The 16398-nt window shown below is 44.5% G+C and overlaps 1 protein-coding gene across 1 annotated transcript in view; it reads left to right on the forward strand.

Moving 5' to 3' along the window:
• TDRD9 (tudor domain containing 9) overlaps window positions 1-16398 on the forward strand; it is a 109916-nt gene that overhangs the window by 86914 nt on the left and 6604 nt on the right. Inside the window, exons 33-34 of the mRNA XM_002696785.6 lie at window positions 5679-5817; window positions 10568-10686. Coding sequence (XP_002696831.3) covers window positions 5679-5817; window positions 10568-10686 — 258 coding nt within the window. The remainder of the gene's footprint in view (window positions 1-5678; window positions 5818-10567; window positions 10687-16398) is intronic.

The raw sequence follows: 16398 nt of genomic DNA on the forward strand, positions 1-16398 counted from the left end.
GGGTTGGCAGAATTTAGGATTTTCTTGGTCACTTCTTTTAACATTCAAGCAGGGCTTACAGACTTCCATGGGCTTCCATGGTGGCTCAGACGGTAAAGAATCTGCCTGCAATGTAGGAGACCAGGGTTCAATCCCTGGGTCAAGAAGATGCTCTGTGGAAAATTCTTAAAGAGATGGGAATACCAGACCACTTTACCTACCTCCTGAGAATCTGTATGCAGGTCAAGAAGAAACAGTTAGAACTGGACAGGGAACAACAGACTGGTTCCCAATTGGGAAAGGAGTACATCAAGGCTATATATTGTCACCCTGGTTATTTAACTTCTCTGCAGAGTACATCATCCAAAATACTGGGCTGGCACAACAGCCCCAGGGAAATTCCTAAATATATTTTTACTATTATCATTTTTAAATTAAAAAAAATTTTTAAGTTCTTCATTACTCCTTTAATTTTCATTTTTATAACCTACTATTACCTTGCAAAAAAAGACCCTATTTTTAAAGCAAATTTCATATATATATTTTTTCTAATTTTTGTGATTGATTTTGTTCTGTATTTTTAATATTTTTGAGAGTCTCACCTGTATTGTAGATTTTTAATCTTTGCTTTTTGATATTTGTTATCAATTTTGTGATAGCTCAGTTAGTAAAGAATCCACCTGCAATGCAGGAGATGACTCTAGTTCAGTTCCTGGGTTGGGAAGATCCCCTGGAGAAGGGATAGGCTACCCACTCCAGTATTTTTGGGCTTCTTTGTGGCTCCGCTGGTAAAGAATCCGCCTGCAATGCAGGAGACCTGGGTTCGATCCCTGGGTTGGGAAGATCCCCTGGAGAAAGGAAAAGCTACCCACTCCAGTATTCTGGCCTAGAGAATTCCATGGACTGTATAGTTGATGTGGTTGCAAAGAGTCAGACACAACTGAGCAACTAACACACTTTGTACCTTTAAGAATCGAATCTTTAGTATTCATTTTCACTTAGGGGTGTGATTAATGGCTTGATTGCTCTCTCCCCTTTTTGACTCTCCCTTTTCTCCCCCAGGTCACCTCTATCTCCTCCACCTGCTCTTCTTGACTTATCTCTGTGAATCTCTCTGGGTATTCCAAGCTGTGGAGAACACTTAGGGAACTGATTACTGGCTGGATTGGTCTTTCCACTTTTGACTGCCTGTCTTCTCCTCCTGGTCACCTCTATCTCCCTCCCTCCTCTTCTCTGTCTCCTTCCATGTAACTCTGTGAGCCTCTCTGGGTGTTCCAAACTGTGGAGAGCACCGAGGGAACTGATTACTGGCTAGATTGCTGTCTCCCCTTTTGACTCCCCCTCCTCTCCTCCTGGTCACCTCTATCTCCCTATTCTCTTCTCCATGTAACTGTGAACCTCTCTGGGTGTCTGTCGCTGTGGAGAATTTTTTCACCATTAACCTAGATGTTTTATCATCTGTGCTGTATGGGTGGACAAGTCTTGAGGCTACTGTAAGAATAAGACTGAAAGCCAGAGACAGAGGCTTAAATCCGAAACTTCAGAACACCAGAGAACTCCTGATTCCAGGGAACATTAATAGACGAGCTCACCCAAAAGCCTCCATACTTAACACTGAAACCAAGCTCCACCCAAGAGCCAACAAGTTCCAGAGCAAGACATACTACACTAATTCTCCAGCAACTCAGGAACACAGCCCTGAGTGTTAAAAGACAGGCTGCCCAAAGTCATGCCAAACCCATAGACACCCCAGAACTCACTACTGGATACTTCATTGCACTCGAGAGAGAAGAGATCCAGCTCCATCCACCAGAACATAGATGCAAGCTCCCCTAACCAGGAAACCTTCACAAGCTGCTAGTCCAACCCCATCCACAGGGAGCGAGCTCCATAATAAAGAGGAACCACAGACTTCCAGCCTACAGAAAGGGCACCCCAAACACAGCAATTTAAATAAAATGAAAAGGCAGAGAAATACTCAGCAGGTAAAGGAACATGATAAATGCCCATGAAACCAAACGAAAGAGGGGGAGACAGGGAGTCTACCTGAAAAAGCATTCAGAATAATGATAGGAAAAATGATCCAAAATCTTAAAAACAAAATGGAATTACAGATAAGTAGACTAGCAACAAGGGTTGAGAAGATGTGAGAAATGTTTAACAAGGACCTAGAAGAAATAAAAAAGTCAGTAATGAATAATGCAATAACTGAGATCAAAAGCACTCTTGAGGGAACCAACAGAAGAATAACCGAGGCAGAAGAGAGGATACGTGAGGTGGAAGATAGAACGGTGGAAGTAAATGAGGCAGAGAGGAAAAAAGAAAAACGAGGACAACCTCAGAGACCTATGGGACAACGTTAAACGCCCCAACATTTGAATCATAGGAGTCCCAGAAAAACCAGACAGAAAGGGCATGAAAAAATACTTGAGATAATAGTTGAAAACTTCTCTAAAATGGGGAAGGAAATAGCCACCCAAGTCCAAGAAACCCAGAGAGTCCCAAATAGGATAAACCCAAGGCGAAACACCCCAAGACACGTATTAATCAAATTAACGAAGATCAAACACAAAGAGCAAATATTAAAAGCAGCAAGGAAAAAGCAACAAATATCACATAAGGGGATCCATAAGGACAACAGCTGATCTTTCAATGGAAACTCTTCAGGCCAGGAGGGAATGGCAGGATATACTTAAAGTGATGAAAGAGAAAAACCTACAACCCAGATTACTGTACCCAGCAAGGATCTCAATCAAATATGAAGGAGAAATCAAAAGCTTTACAGACAAGCAAAAGCTAAGAGAATTCAGCACCACCAAACCAGCTCTCCAACAAATGCTAAAGGATCTTCTCTAGACAGGAAACAGAGAAAAGGTTTATAAACTCAAGCCCAGAACAACAAAGTAAATGGCAATGGGATCATACTTATCAATAATTACCTTAAATGTAAATGGGTTGAATGCCCCAACTAAAAGACAAAGATTGGCTGAATGGATGCAAAAACAAGACCCCTACAGATGCTTTCTACAAGAGACCCACCTCAAACCAAGGGACACATAAAGACTGAAGGGCTGGAAAAAGATATTTCATACAAATGGAGACCAAAAGAAATCAGGAGTAGCAATACTCAGGTCAGAAAAAATAGACTTTGAAATAAAGGCTGTGAAAAGAGATGAAGGACACTGCATAACGATCGAGGGATCAGTCCAAGAAGAAGACGGGACAGTCATACATACATATGCACCCAAAACGGCAGCACCGCAGTGTGTAAGGCAAATGCCAGCAAGTATGAGACGGGAAACTAACACAACAGTAGTGGGAGGCTTTCCTACCCCACTCACACCTGTGGATAGATCAACCAAACAGAAAATTAGCAAGGAAACACAAACTTCAAATGATACAATGGACCAGTTAGACCTAATTGATATCTGTAGGAGATTTCACCCCCAAACAGTGAATTTGACCTTTTTTCTCAAGTGCACACGGAACATTCTCCAGGATAGATCACATCCTGGGCCATAAATCTAGCCTTGGTAAATTAAAAAAAATTGAAATCATTCCAAGCATCTTTTCTGATCACAATGTGATAAGATTAGATGTCAGGTACAGGAAAAAAAACTAATAAAAATCCAAACATGCAGGCTAAACAACATGCTTCTGAATAACCAACAAGAAGAAATAAAAAAGAAATCAAAATATGCATAGAAACTAATGAAAATGAAAACACAATAACCCAAAACCTATGGGATTCAGTAAAAGCAGTGCTAAGGGGAAGCTTCATAGCAATACAAGCTTACCTCAAAAAATAAGAAAAAAAATCAAAATAACCTAACTTTACAGCTAAAGCAACTAGAAAAAAAAGAAATAAACCCCAGAGTTAGTAGAAGGAAAGAAATCATAAAAATTAGGGCAGAAATAAGTGAAAAAGAAACAAAGGAGACTATAGCAAAAATCAACAAAACTAAAAGCTGGTTCTTTGAGAAGATAAATAAAATAGACAAACCATTAGCCAGACTCATCAAGAAAAAAAGGGAGAAGAATCAAATCAGCAAAATTAGAAATGGAAGTGGAGAAATCACTAGAAAATGGAGATCATTAGAAAATGGAGAAGAATCAAAAGGATCATAACAGAGTACTATCAGCAACTATATGACAATAAAATGGACAACTTGGAAGAAATGGATGAATTCTTAGAAAAGTATAACCTTCCAAAACTGAACCAAGGAAGAAATAGAAAATCTTAACAGACCCACCACAGCACGGAAATTGAAACTGTAATAAAAAAATCTTCCAATAGACAGAAGCCCAGGACTAGATGGCTTCACAGGTGAATTCTACCAAAAATTTAGAGAAGAGCTAACACCAGTCCTACTCAAACTCAGAAAATTGCAGAGGAAGGTAAACTGCCAAAGTCATTCTGTGAGGCCACCATCACCCTAATACCAAAATCAGACAGAGAGGCCATAAAAAAGAAAACTATACAGGTCAATATCACTGATGAACATAGATGGAGAAATCCTCGACAAAATTCTAGCAAACACAATCCAACAACATATTTAAGAGATCATACATCATGACCAAGTGGGCTTTATCTCAGGGATGCAAGGATTCTTCAGTATTTGCAAACCAATCAATGTGATACACCACATTAACAAATGGAAAGATAAAAACCATATGATTATCTCAATAGATGCAGAGAAAGCCTTTGACAAAATCTAACATCCATTTATGATAACTCCAGAAAGCAGGCATAGAAGGAACATCATAAAAGCGGTATATGATAAACCCACAGTAAACATTGTCCTCAGTGGTAGAAAAGTGAAAGCATCTCCCCTAAAGTCGGGAACAAGACAAGGTGCCCACTCTCACTGCCAGTATTCAACATAGTTTCGGAAGTTTTAGCCACAGCAATCAGAGAAGAAAAAGAAAAGGAATCCAGATTGGAAAAGAAGAAGTAAAACTCTTACTGTTTGCAGATGACATGATCCTCTACATAGAAAAGCCTAAAGACACCACCGGAAAATTACTAGAGCTAATGAATATAGTAAAGTTGCAGGATATAAAATTAACACAGAGAAATAAATCCCTTGCATTCCTATACATGTAACAGTGAGAAAACAGAGAAATTAAGGAAACAATTCCATTCACCATTGCGAGGAAAAGAATAAAATACTTAGGAATAAATCTACCTAAAGAAACAAAAGACCTATATATAGAAAACTATAAAACACTGATGAAGGAAATCAAAGATGACACAAATAGATGGAGAAATATTGCCACTTATTTTCAAAACAGACAGATACAGAAAATAAACATGGTTAAGGGGAAAGGGGGAAGAGCAATAAATCAGGGCAATAAATCACATCACACTCCCAGATACAAAATAGACGAGCACCAGGGGACTGGACAGCACAGGGGACTCGGCTCAGCAGAGTGCTCTAACAACCTCGGTAAGGGACAAGAATCTGAAGAGGAATATATATATTCTGTACATCCATATATTCAGGTGTGTGTGTGTGAGTGTGTGTACCTGAATCACTGCCATACCCCTAAAACTAACATGACATTATAAATCAACTATACTTCAATAAATAAATATTTTATATATGTGCATATATATATAAAATAAGCTCAAGTTACCTCTTGAAAACAAAAAACCGAGTAGCTTAACAATTAACTTTTCTCAAAACTTCGTGTAGAGTTGATCAAGACGGCAGATGCTACACTGGCGTCCTGTGTGGCTTGGGGTGCAATCCGACCACAGGGGCCCCGGTCCTGCCAGAACATGACATGGAGCTTGCGTTTGACGTGCAGTTCAGCGTGGAAGATATTGTGGAGGTAAGGCTGCGGTTATCATGGCGTGGGAGCTCCTTCTCACTCGGGTTTTGCTTGTACAGCCGTTCAGCACGCTGAGTCTGACATGGTGCTGTTAACACAGGCTTATACCTGTGGTCTCTCTGTGATGAGAACCTTTTCACAGACTGTACTGAGCTCTATGAGGATCAGAAAGGTGGCTCAGTGGTAAAGAACCTGCCTGCCGGTGCAGGAGACATAAGTGTCGTGGGCCCGATCCCAGGATCAGGAAGGTTCCCTGGAGGAGGGCATGGCAACCCACTCCAGTATTCTTGCCTGAAGAATCCCGTGGACAGGAGCATGGCTGGCCACAGTCCATGGGGTCGCAAAGATTTGGACGTGAGAATTGATGCTTTTGAACTGTGGTGTTGGAGAAGACTCTTGAGAGTCCCTTGGACTGCAAGGAGATCCAACCAGTCCATTCTGAAGGAGATCAGCCCTGGAATTTCTTTGGAAGGAACGATGCTAAAGCTGAAACTCCAGTAGTTTGGCCACCTCATGCGAAGAGTTGACTCATTGGAAAAGACTCTGATGCTGGGAGGGATTGGGGGCAGGAGGAGAAGGGGACGACAGAGGATGAGATGGCTGGATGGCATCACTGACTCGATGGACGTGAGTCTGAGTGAACTCCGGGAGTTGGTGATGGACAGGGAGGCCTGGCGTGCTGCGATTCATGGGGTCACAGAGTCGGACATGACTGAGCAACTGATCTGATCTGATCTGATCTGATCTGAGGTAGTGATCACGTGTGCCTGTACACACACCAACTAGGGTTTGGGGGATAATTGCATTGAAGCAGGTGAGGGAAAAGGAATTTTGGAAAACAGTGCTTGACTGGCAACAGTTAGGCTATAGATGAAAAGAAAATGCACAACACTTTGCTCCTTGGTAAAGTTATTCTCCAGGAGTGCGAGTTCTGAAATGGCTCAGCATGTTACTGGAGTTGAACAGGTGAGGGATGTGGGCGCCAGTTTCTTACTGTGGGACAGGGCCTGGAGGCAGGCAGGAGAGGAAGGCTGGGCACACCCTGTGAAGCAGGATGACCAAGAGGCATGGTTCAAGGGTATTTGTGTCTAACTGCATGTAGGCGAGTTACATGTTCATGAAAAGTGAAAGTCGCTCAGTCGTGTCTGACTCTTTGTGACCCCATGGACTATACAGTCTATGGAATTCTCCAGGCCAGACTACTGGAATGGGAAGCCTTTCCCTTCTCCAGGGGATCTTCCCAACCCAGAGATTGAATCCAGGTCTCCCACATTTCAGGCAGATTCTTTACCAGCTGAGCCACAGTACGTTATCTCAAACATGTGCCTGAATTGCCCAGCGCTCTGAGAGCCAGAAACAAAGGCAGCCAGTAGTCAGCCACGAACAAACCCAGGGCCTGACGGTAGTTTCTGATAGGATTTTCCAGTAAGAGGATCTGGGGTTCCCCAGAGAAATGGGCAGAGGAAGTATGTGAGCCCGGGGCTTCTTGTAGTGCCGGGAAGTGAAGATGCCCTCAGGAAGCAAGGGCCCGCCGGTGCCAGGGCCGGAGCAGTTAGGGCCAGAGAATAAATCGTGTTGTGTTGGATGATAACCCAAGAGTGTCCGGGGATATAAACCAGTGATTGAATAAACAAATGAGGAGAAGAGACCAATCTTCTGTCCTGGAGAATTCCCAATAGCACTCGAGCGGTGCAGCTGAAACCTCCCCTCCCCCTCCCCCTGCTTTAGGGGTGGACTAGACTTAGTGACCGGCTTTCGCTAAGCCTGGCAGAGACTGCCCGGGCTCAGTGGCCAAGGCCAGCATCGCCAGTGACCCGTCGTGCTGGTGGCACACACATCCTGATGTGATGGAGTGAGAAGGGCCCCCATGTCTGTGGGCTTCTCCCCCAAATTCACCACCCCAACCTAGTCATGCGAGAAACATCACGTAGGCCCAAACTAGGGGGCATCTCCCAAGATACCTGACTCCTCAGGACTGTCAAGGTCTCAAAAGACAGGAAAAGCCTGAGAATCTGGCCAGGAGCAGGAGGAGGCTGGGGAGACGTGACTGCAGGTGCCGTGGATTGGGTCCAGGAATGGGAAGAGGATGCCAGTGGAAAAGCCGGTCAGAGCCAGGTGTCAGTTAACAGTGTGGTGCTCAGGTCAGGCCTTGGCTATGACTGGTGGGCCGTGGGATTGTGTTGTGACAGCTGTCAGTATCAGCATTCATTTTTAAAAAAAGCTTACCAAAGTTGGTTAATTTCTGTGTAGCCGTTTCAATACTGAAGATGGAAAAGAAAGCAACATTTTTGGTGCATTATGCTTTATTTCGAGAAAAGTAAATGCAACTGAAATGCAAACAAAGTTTGTGCAGCACATGGAGAAGGTGCTATGGCTGAGCGATGTGGTAAAAGTGGGCTGCGAGGTTTTGTGCTGGAGACTCGTCTCTGGATGATGCTCCGTGTCAGGTAGATCAGTTGAAGTTGATGGTGATCAAATTGAGACCTTAATGGAGAAGAATCAACGTAATACCATGCAGGAGATAGCCGACATACTCAAAATATCCAAATCAAGCATTGAAAGTCATTTGCACCAGCTTGGTTATGTTAGTGAGTACGATATTTGGGTTCCATGTAAGTGAAGAAGACCTTCTTGATTGTATTACTGCATGTGATTCTTTACTTAGACATAACAAAACCATTCTGTTTTTAAAACAAATTGTGATGGGCTCTGAAAAGTGAATCCTGTGCATTAATGTGGAACAGAAAGGATTATGGGGCAAGTGAAATGAACCATCACCAACCACACCAAAGGCCGGTCTTCACCCAGAGAAGGCGATGTTGTATTTATGGTGGGATTGGAAGGGCATCCTCTATTATGATCTCCCTCTGGAAAGCCAGACGATTAATTCCAGCAAGTACTGGTTCCAGTTAGACCAACGGAAGGCAACACTTGACAAAAGCATCCGGAATTAGTCAACAGAAAACCTTTAATCTTCCATCACGATAACACAGACACTATGTTTCTTTGGCGGCCGGGCAAAAGCTGTTACAGCTTGGCTGGGAAGTTCCAGTTCATCCTCCGTATTTGGCAGACACTGCACCATTGGATGTCCATTTATTTTGGTCTTTACAGAATTCTCTTAGTGGGAAAAATTTCAGTTCCCTCTAAGACTGTAAAAGGCGCCTGGAACAGTTCTTTTCTCAAAAAGATAAAAAGTTTTTGGAAAGACGGAGTTACGAAGTTGCCTAAAAAATCACAGAAGGTAGTGGAACAGAACAGTGAATACATTGAACAAAATTCTTGGTGAAAATGAAAAAGGTGTCTTTTATTTTTACTTAGAAAACAAAGGGACTTCCCTGGTGGTGCAGTGGGTAAGAATTGCTCTGCCAGTGCAGGGGACTTGGGTTCAGCCCCTGACCTGGGAAGATCCCACATGCCTCGGAGCAGCCGAGCCCTCGTGCTGCAGCTGCTGGGGCCTGCAAGCCACAGCAAGAGAAGCACGGCGATAAGTCTGGGCGTTGCAATGAAGAGGCGCCGCGAGCCAAGACTAAAGAGAGCCCGCGACAGCAGTGAAGGCCCAGAGCCTCCAAGAATGAGTGAGCCAGTGAGCAACCCGAAGGAGCCTCCCAGCCAGCCCAGTGCTCTAAGTTGTCTCTAGGTTACCTGTAACACCTGCTGCTGCTGCTAAGTCGCTTCAGTCCTGTCCGACTCTGTGCAACCCCAGAGACAGCAGCCCACCAGGCTCCCCCGTCCCTGGGATTCTCCAGGAAAGAACACTGGAGTGGGTTGCCATTTCCTTCTCCAATGCATGAAAGTAAAAAGTGAAAGTGAAGTCGCTCAGTCATGTCCGACTCTTCGCGACCCTATGGACTGCAGCCCACCAGGCTCCTCTGCCCATGGGGTTCTCCAGGCAAGAGTACTGGAGCGGGCTGCCATTTCCTTCTCCAATGCATGAAAGTGAAAAGTGAAAGTGAAGTCACGCAGTCATGTCCGACTCCTAGCGACCCCATGGACTGCAGCGCACCAGGCCCCTCTGTCCATGGGATTTTCCAGGCAAGAGTGCTGGAGTGGGGTGCCACTGCCTTCTCCCCCTGTAACACCTAACACAGTGTAAATGCTCTGGAGATAGTTGCCAGTGTTCAGTAAATTCAAGTTCTGCTTTTTGGGACTTTGTGGAGTTTTGTTTTGTTTTGTTTTTCTGAGTGTTTTTGATCCAAGATTTGTTGAATCCACAGATTATAGGGGCTTCCTGTGTATAAGATACAAGTAGGTTTTGAACAGTGTAGCCCCATGGGCTAAACTATTACATTCTAGAACAGAAGTTTAAAGAGTGTGCTTACACGGAAAAGTCTGAACCCTCCTTGCTGTTTTTTTTTTTCCCTTTTGTCATTGTTTCTTAAATTATGATAGTTGGTGGCTCAGACAGTAAGAATCTACCTGCAGTGCAGGAGACCTGGGTTCAATCGCTGGGTTGGGAAGATCCCCTGGAGAAGGAAATAGCAACTCACTCCAGTGTTCTTGCTGGAAACCCCGTGGACGAGGAGCCTGGTCCAGGGCCACGGTCCACGGGGTCGTCAAGAGTCTGACACGACTGGGGGGCTAACGCTCACTTCACTGGTGTCATTTTTGCCTTGATCATTTGTTCCAGAAACCATACTGACGATAATTGTGAAAATATTAAGTTGAATGTTTATGAATTACTTAAATGTAGATTGAGATTCAGTCATAGTAGAACCATGTGAGCATGTACCTTACTGTTTATTTACAGATTAATATTCTCAGAGCTGCTGTCAACAAGCTTGTGTGCGATGGACCGAATGGATCGAAGTGTCTTGGGCCGGAAAGGATCGCGCAGTTACAGGATAACAGCCGCCAGAAACTTTTAGGGTGAGCTGTGTGGCCACACGGGCTTCCTTCTTAGCCGTCTGGACCTTGGGTGTCTTGCCTTGTCTGTGATACGATGCAGTGTGCTGGGTTAAGGCTCTGAAGTAAGGACGTGTCTCTGAGGTGCCAGGACAGAGGCCTCAGCTTCCTGGGAGCAGCAGGCTGTGTCCTGGGTGGCCACTGGGAGCCGGGCAGGAAGCAGGGTGGTTTGAAAACAGTGTAATAAAGAGAGCCTTTCAAACGGCACCGGCAGGGCAGAGGGAGTCCACGGTGGGCACCTTGAGGGCAGAGAGATGAGGGGCCCCAGGCTTGAGGACCACCTCACAGGAGTTGGGCCCCTCTCGTGAGCTTCCCAGCTGGCTCAGGCTTGCTGCTTGCTGGACTCCCCATTGACCAAGGCCAGCCAGAAGCCCTGCAACCAGGGCCCTCACTGGGGCAGCCCGTGAGGTCAGGTCAGCCTGGAGGTGTCAGAGGAGGCCGAGGGGGAAGGACACGGTGGGGAGGAGCAGACAGAGGCCCTCGGCACGTGGGGTCCCGCAAACCACTCTCAGCCTCTCTCCCTGCTGGCTTCACCCCTTGCCCGGCCCGGGATGGTGGCCTGGGCCGCCGGGAGCCAGCTGAGGACAGTGAGCAGCAGGGTGCCAGGCACAGTGCTGCCTCTGCGACTGCAACAGAGACTGAGGTGCGCTTTACGTCAGAGTTCACACACGCGCAGCACAGAAGCCATCTCAGTGTGTGTGCCCCCGCAGATGCACCACGTGGTCAGCAGCAGAGCGACGCCATGCTGTAAAACACTGGAGGTCCTCATAAAACTGAGAGACCCCCAGCAAGATCCGCGTGGAGGAGCGGCTGTCTCCACGTGTTGGAGGCCCCTGTCCCGGTGCGGCCGTGCTCTGCCCTGCGTGTCCTAAGGGCACCTCCCCACCCCCAAGGCGGGCAGCCAGTCCTGACTTGCTGGGCGCCGCATGCGGGGAGGGAGGTTGGGTGCAGTTCAGTGGTTGTTAGTAAGCGTGTGGAGTTGTGCTAAGCACTATACGACTCTGTTACAATGTTTCTGTCATCCCCAAAGCTTGCTTATAAATAACCTTAGAACAGAATTGTGGGGATAGCCACACAATGCTATAAGTCTACTAAAATTATTAAATTGCATACTTAGAAATAATTAGTTTATGGTATATAATGACCTCAAAAAAGCTGTTTTTAGAAGCAGCAGTTCTTCTGTCCATTTGTCAGCATCTCCTGTCCCCACCCAAACTCCAGGCAACCACTGGGCTCTTACGGTCTTCATAGATTTTTCTTCTCTGAAAATTATTTATAATTGACCTAATGACTTTAAAAACCTGGCTTCGTTTGTTTAGCCTAGTGTGTTTGAGGTTCATCCGTGTTGTGATGTGTTTATCCTCTTTAATGACTGGTGCTCCTCCGTGTGCGTATGTCACGCTCCTCCGTGTGCGTATGTCACGCTTCGTCCGCCCATCCACCGGTTGTTGAAATGCTTGGCTTGTTTGCAGTATTAGGCTTTTTGAGTAATGCTGCTCTGGAAAGGCACGCAGCCTTTAAATAGATGTGTATCTTCTTCTCTCTTGGGTAGATATCTAGGAGTGGAAGTGGTAGGTTGTATGGTAAATTTGTTAATTTTTTAAGAAATGGACAAGCTGGTTTTCAAGCTGACTCCCATATCACATCCCTGCCAGCAACGTGTGGCCGTTTCCTTTTCTCCATCCTTGCCTGCGCTTGGTTGTGAGTTTTTTATTGTAGTTAATCTAGTGGCCTTACAGCGCAGTTCAGTCTCTCAGTCGTGTCTAACTCTTTGCGACCCCATGGACTGCAGCACACCAGGCTTCCCTGTCCATCACCAACTCCCAGAGTGTGCTCAAACTCATGTCCATCGAGTTGGTGATGCCATCCAACCGTCTCATCCTCTGTCATCCCCTTCTCTCCCTACCTTCAGTCTTTGCTAGCATCAGGGTCTTTTCCAGTGAGTTGGTTCTTTGCATCAGGTGGCCAAAGTAATGGAGCTTCAGCTTCAGCATCAGTCCTTCCAGTGAACATTCAGGACTGATCTCCTTTAGGATGGACTGGTTGGATCTCCTTGCAGTCCAAGGGACTCTCAGGAGTCTCCTCCAACACCACAGTTCAAAAGCATCAGTTCTTTGGCGCTCAGCTTTCTTTATGGTCCAACTCACATCCATTCACGACCACTGGAAGAACCATAGCCTTGATAAGATGGACCTTTGTCAGCAGCATCTGTGCTTTTTAACTCGCTAAGTTGGTCATAGCTTTTCTTCCAAGGAGCAAGCGTCTTTTAATTTCGTGGCTGCAGTCACCATCTACAGTGATTTGGAGCCCAAGAAAGTGAAGTCTGTCACTGTTCCCATTGTTGCCCCATCTGTTTGCCGTGAAGTGATGGGACCTGATGCCATGGTCTTCGTTTCTTGAATGTTGAGTTTGAGCCAGCTTTTTCACTCTTCTCTCTCACCTTCATCAAGAGGCTCTTTAGTTCCTCTTTGCTTTCTGCCGTAAGGGTTGTTATCATCTGCAGATCTGAGGTTATCGATGTTTCAGATCTTTCACATTTTTTTAATTGGGTTGATTGTCATCTCATTACTGAGTTGTAGGCGTTCTTTCTAAATGCTTGCTGAAAGTCTCTTATGAATATGTAATTTGCAGATACTTTCCCCGTCATGTAGTTTGTCTTTTCGTCTCCCTTTTATTTTCATATTCTGAAGAACACACAGATTTAATGTTGATGATGCTACTTCATCTTTAGTGTGGCGTATGCTTTTGGTGTTCTATCCAGTGTCACACAAGTGTTCTCCTCTGTTTCCCTCTCTCATATTTGTGCTCAGTTGCTCAGTCATGTCCAACTCTTTGTGACCTCATGGACAGGCTCCTCTGTCTGGAATTTTCCAGGCAAGAAAACTGGAGTGGGTGGCCATTTCCTTCTCCAGGGCATCTTCCTGGCCCAGGGGTTGCACCTGTGTCTCGTGTCTCCTGCACGAGCAGGCGGTTCTTCACCACTGCACCACCTTCTTGTGTTTGGGTTTTGATCCGTTTTGAGATGATATTTGAATGTGGTATGACATGTAAGAGGCTTTGAAGTTTGTTTTTTCACATACGAACATCCACTTGTTATATGTTACAACATAATTTGCTGAAGAACTTTCTTTTCCCTCATTGAATTACAGGGGCACCTGTCCAAAATAAACTGGCCGTGAGTGTGAAGGTTTATTTATGAACTTCCTGTTTTGTTCTGTTGACTTATGTGTGTTTTAATAGTAATTCTTGAAATTGAGCAGTGAGCCCTTGTGTTTCGTTCTTCTTTTTCAATGTTGCTTTTACTTTTCTAGATCCTTTTCCTCTCCACATGCAAGTTGGGCTCAGCTTGTCAATGTCTACAGTGAGCCTTGCAGGAACCGTGATAGGGATTGTGGTGGATCTGCAGATGAGTTTGAGGAGAATTGCCATCTTAACAGTATTGAGTTGTCTGGCCCACCAAGATGGAATGCCTATTAGATATCCTTCAGTTTCCCTGAACACTTTCTGTGGTTTTCAGTGTGCAGTGCTTGCACTTTTGTTAAATTATTTCGAAATATTTTTGTCTTTTTGATGCTATTGTGAGTTTAAATAATTTTCTTTATTTTTGCATTGTTCATTGCTACAAATGAACAATTGATTTTTATATACTGGTCTTTTATCCCGTGACCTTATTAAATGGTTAGTGCTAGTAGTTCTTGTAGACTCTTTAGGATTTCCTACATACAGGATTATATCTATGAGTAAAGACAGTTTTACTTCTTCCTTTCCAATCTGTATGCTCGTAATTTTTCCCTTGTTTTATTCTGCTGGTTAGAACCCTCAATATGTTGTTAAACAGAGGTGATGAGAGCACATGTCCTTGCCTCGGCCCCCGTTTCAGGGAGAAGCCTTGTCACTCGCTGAGTGTGGCGGTGGCTGGAGGCATTCAGCAGAGGCTTAGCAGCAGTAGACGGTCTCCATCCGGTTGGAGGGGTTCTCTTCTGTCCCTAGCGTGCTGGCAGCTTTGATTGGGGAAGGATGTCACATTTTGCCAATGCCTTTTTTGTGTCTGTGAGAAAATTGTGTTTTTTTAAATTTATATAGTGTATTAATTGCTTTTTGGATGTTATAACTAGCTTTGCATTCTTGGGATGAATTCCACTTAGTGTGTAATTCTTTTGATAAGCTCGTTTGCTATTTCTGTTGTTAGGGTTTTCCCTCTGTGTTTCTGAGGCTCATTCACTGGTCTTAAGTTTCCTGTGATCTCTTTGTCAAATTTGGTATCAGAGCGGCACTGGCTTCACAGAACGAGTTTAGGAAGTGTTTCCTGCCACGCTGTTTTCAGAAAGAGTTTGTATAGGATCGATATCATCTCTTTAAATATTTGATTGAGTTTACCAATGAAATCATCTGAACTTGGACTTCTCTTTGTGGGGAGATTTTAAATTACTACTTCAATTTCTTGTGTTTTAGGTCGATTCAGAGTTTCTGTTTCTTTTTAAGTCAGTTTTGATAATTTGTGTCTTTCTAAGAATTTTACTCAGTTTGTGTCAATGAACTAGTTGGCATACAGTTGTTCAGAGTCTTCTCCAGGAGCCCTTTCCTCTGCATCGTCAGAAGTCACGCCCCTTCTTGCTTTGGAGTTTGTGTGTATTGCCTCTCTTTTTTCTGGGTTAGCTTAGCTAAAGTTTATCAATTCTAGTGATCTCTTCGAAGAACTAACGTTTGGTTTTGTTGATTTTCCCCCCTAATGTTTATTTTTTCTGTTTCGTTGATGTTTATCTCTGCCTGGAAAACCCCATGGATGGAGGAGCCTGGAAGGCTGCATTCCATGGGGTCACCAAGAGTCGGACACGACTGAGCGACTTCACTTTCACTTTTCGCTTTCATGCATTGGAGAAGGAAATGGCAACCCACTCCAGTGTTCCTGCCTAGAGAATCCCAGGGACGGGGGAGCCTGGTGGGCTGCCGTCTATGGGGTCGCACAGAGTCGGACACGACTGAAGTGACTTAGCAGTAGCAATGTTTATCTCATTGTAATTATTCCCTTACTTCTGGTTGCATTGGGCCTAACTTGCTCCTTTTCCAATTTCCTAACTTAGAAGCTTTATTATTTTGAGAACTTTTCTGTTACAGACATTTAAACCTGTGAAATTCCCTCCATTACTGTTTTTGCTGCATCCCATACTTTCTGATCAGTGGTATCTTGATTTTAATTCTTTTAAAAGTACTGTCCGGTTTCCCTTGTGATTTCTTCTTTGATGCATTATTGAGGTGCATATTGTTTAATTTTCAAATATTTTTTGAGATTTTCCAAATATTCTCTGTTGTTACTGTATAATGCATTTCCGCTGCAGGCATCACACGGACATGAATGACCCCGGTCTTTCATAGCCCCTCCCACGTGTACTGGGCCTTGCTCTGTGGCCTGGCACAGTCTTTCCTGGAAAGTGTTCCTTGTTCCCTTGAGAAGAATATATGTGTTGTTGGGTGGGGTGCTCTGTAGATGCTGGGTGGGTCCATGGTGGGTGGTGGCCTGGGATTCACTGTGCTTGCTGATTTTCTTTCTAGTTCTATGAAAATCAAAACTGGGACATTACAGTTTCTATTTATTGAGATAGGAGTATTTCTCTTCTCTGTCAGTTTTCCGTTTCTGTCTTTTGGGGGCTCTGTTAGACACGTTTACATTTATAAGTG

This window comes from Bos taurus, chromosome 21 (genome assembly GCF_002263795.3).
Source record: "Bos taurus isolate L1 Dominette 01449 registration number 42190680 breed Hereford chromosome 21, ARS-UCD2.0, whole genome shotgun sequence".
NCBI lineage: Eukaryota > Metazoa > Chordata > Mammalia > Artiodactyla > Bovidae > Bos > Bos taurus.